Source organism: Cebus imitator, unplaced genomic scaffold (genome assembly GCF_001604975.1).
Source record: "Cebus imitator isolate Cc_AM_T3 unplaced genomic scaffold, Cebus_imitator-1.0 Scaffold847, whole genome shotgun sequence".
NCBI classification, from domain to species: Eukaryota; Metazoa; Chordata; class Mammalia; order Primates; family Cebidae; genus Cebus; species Cebus imitator.
This window is the reverse complement of record NW_016108162.1, coordinates 208059-208654: the sequence shown is the minus strand read 5'-3', so window position 1 is coordinate 208654 and position 596 is coordinate 208059. Positions and strand designations below refer to the sequence as shown.

General features: G+C 42.6%; 1 protein-coding gene across 1 annotated transcript; it reads left to right on the top strand.

Annotated features, from left to right (window-relative positions):
• LOC108297816 (mitochondrial import receptor subunit TOM6 homolog) lies at positions 1-383 on the top strand. Its single transcript, XM_037735579.1, has one exon. The coding sequence runs from the start codon at positions 5-7 to the stop codon at positions 227-229; it is 225 nt and encodes a 74-aa protein (XP_037591507.1). The 5' UTR covers positions 1-4; the 3' UTR covers positions 230-383.
• The last annotated feature ends 213 nt before the right edge of the window (positions 384-596 follow it).

Here is a 596-nt window from a genome sequence, read left to right as displayed (position 1 = left end):
TATTATGGCTTCCTTCGGGGTCCAGGTGAGCGCTGACGGCTCTGCTAATGAAATCCCCGAAATACCTGACAACGTGGGAGATTCGTTTAGGGGCGTCTACCGCTTTGCCACTGATAGGAATGACTTCCAGAGGAACTTGATCCTCAATTTGGGACTCTTTGCTGCGCGAGTTTGGCTGGCCAGGAACTTGAGTGACATTGACCTCATGGCACCTCAGCCAGGGGTGTAGCCAAGTAGACAAATGGAATCCTGTGCTGAGCCTGAACCTTCCAAAAAACAGCCTACAATCTGTGACCATCACAAGATGTGCCCTGTTGGCAGCTGAAGTTTGATTCAGATGGGCACTTTCCTTTTCTTTATCCCTCCCTAGTTTCCTTTTGTTCCTTGAGATTTAAGCTAAAGTATTGCCTCTGTTCTGTAAAGTTCTGTACAGAGTTCCTAAGCTTCTCCAGGAGGTGATCTTTGCTCTTGTCCTGAGAAATAACAATGCTGTTTTAACAAACATTTGAAATAAATACTGCACATAAAGACAAAATAATAATGATATCACAAGTATCAAATTGTCTTGTTATGAAAATTCATAATAGATAATTTTA

Coding starts and splice junctions, on each gene's coding strand:
- LOC108297816 (XM_037735579.1), top strand. CDS start 5: ATGGCTTCCTTCGGGGTCCAGGTGAGCGCTGACGGCTCTGCTAATGAA.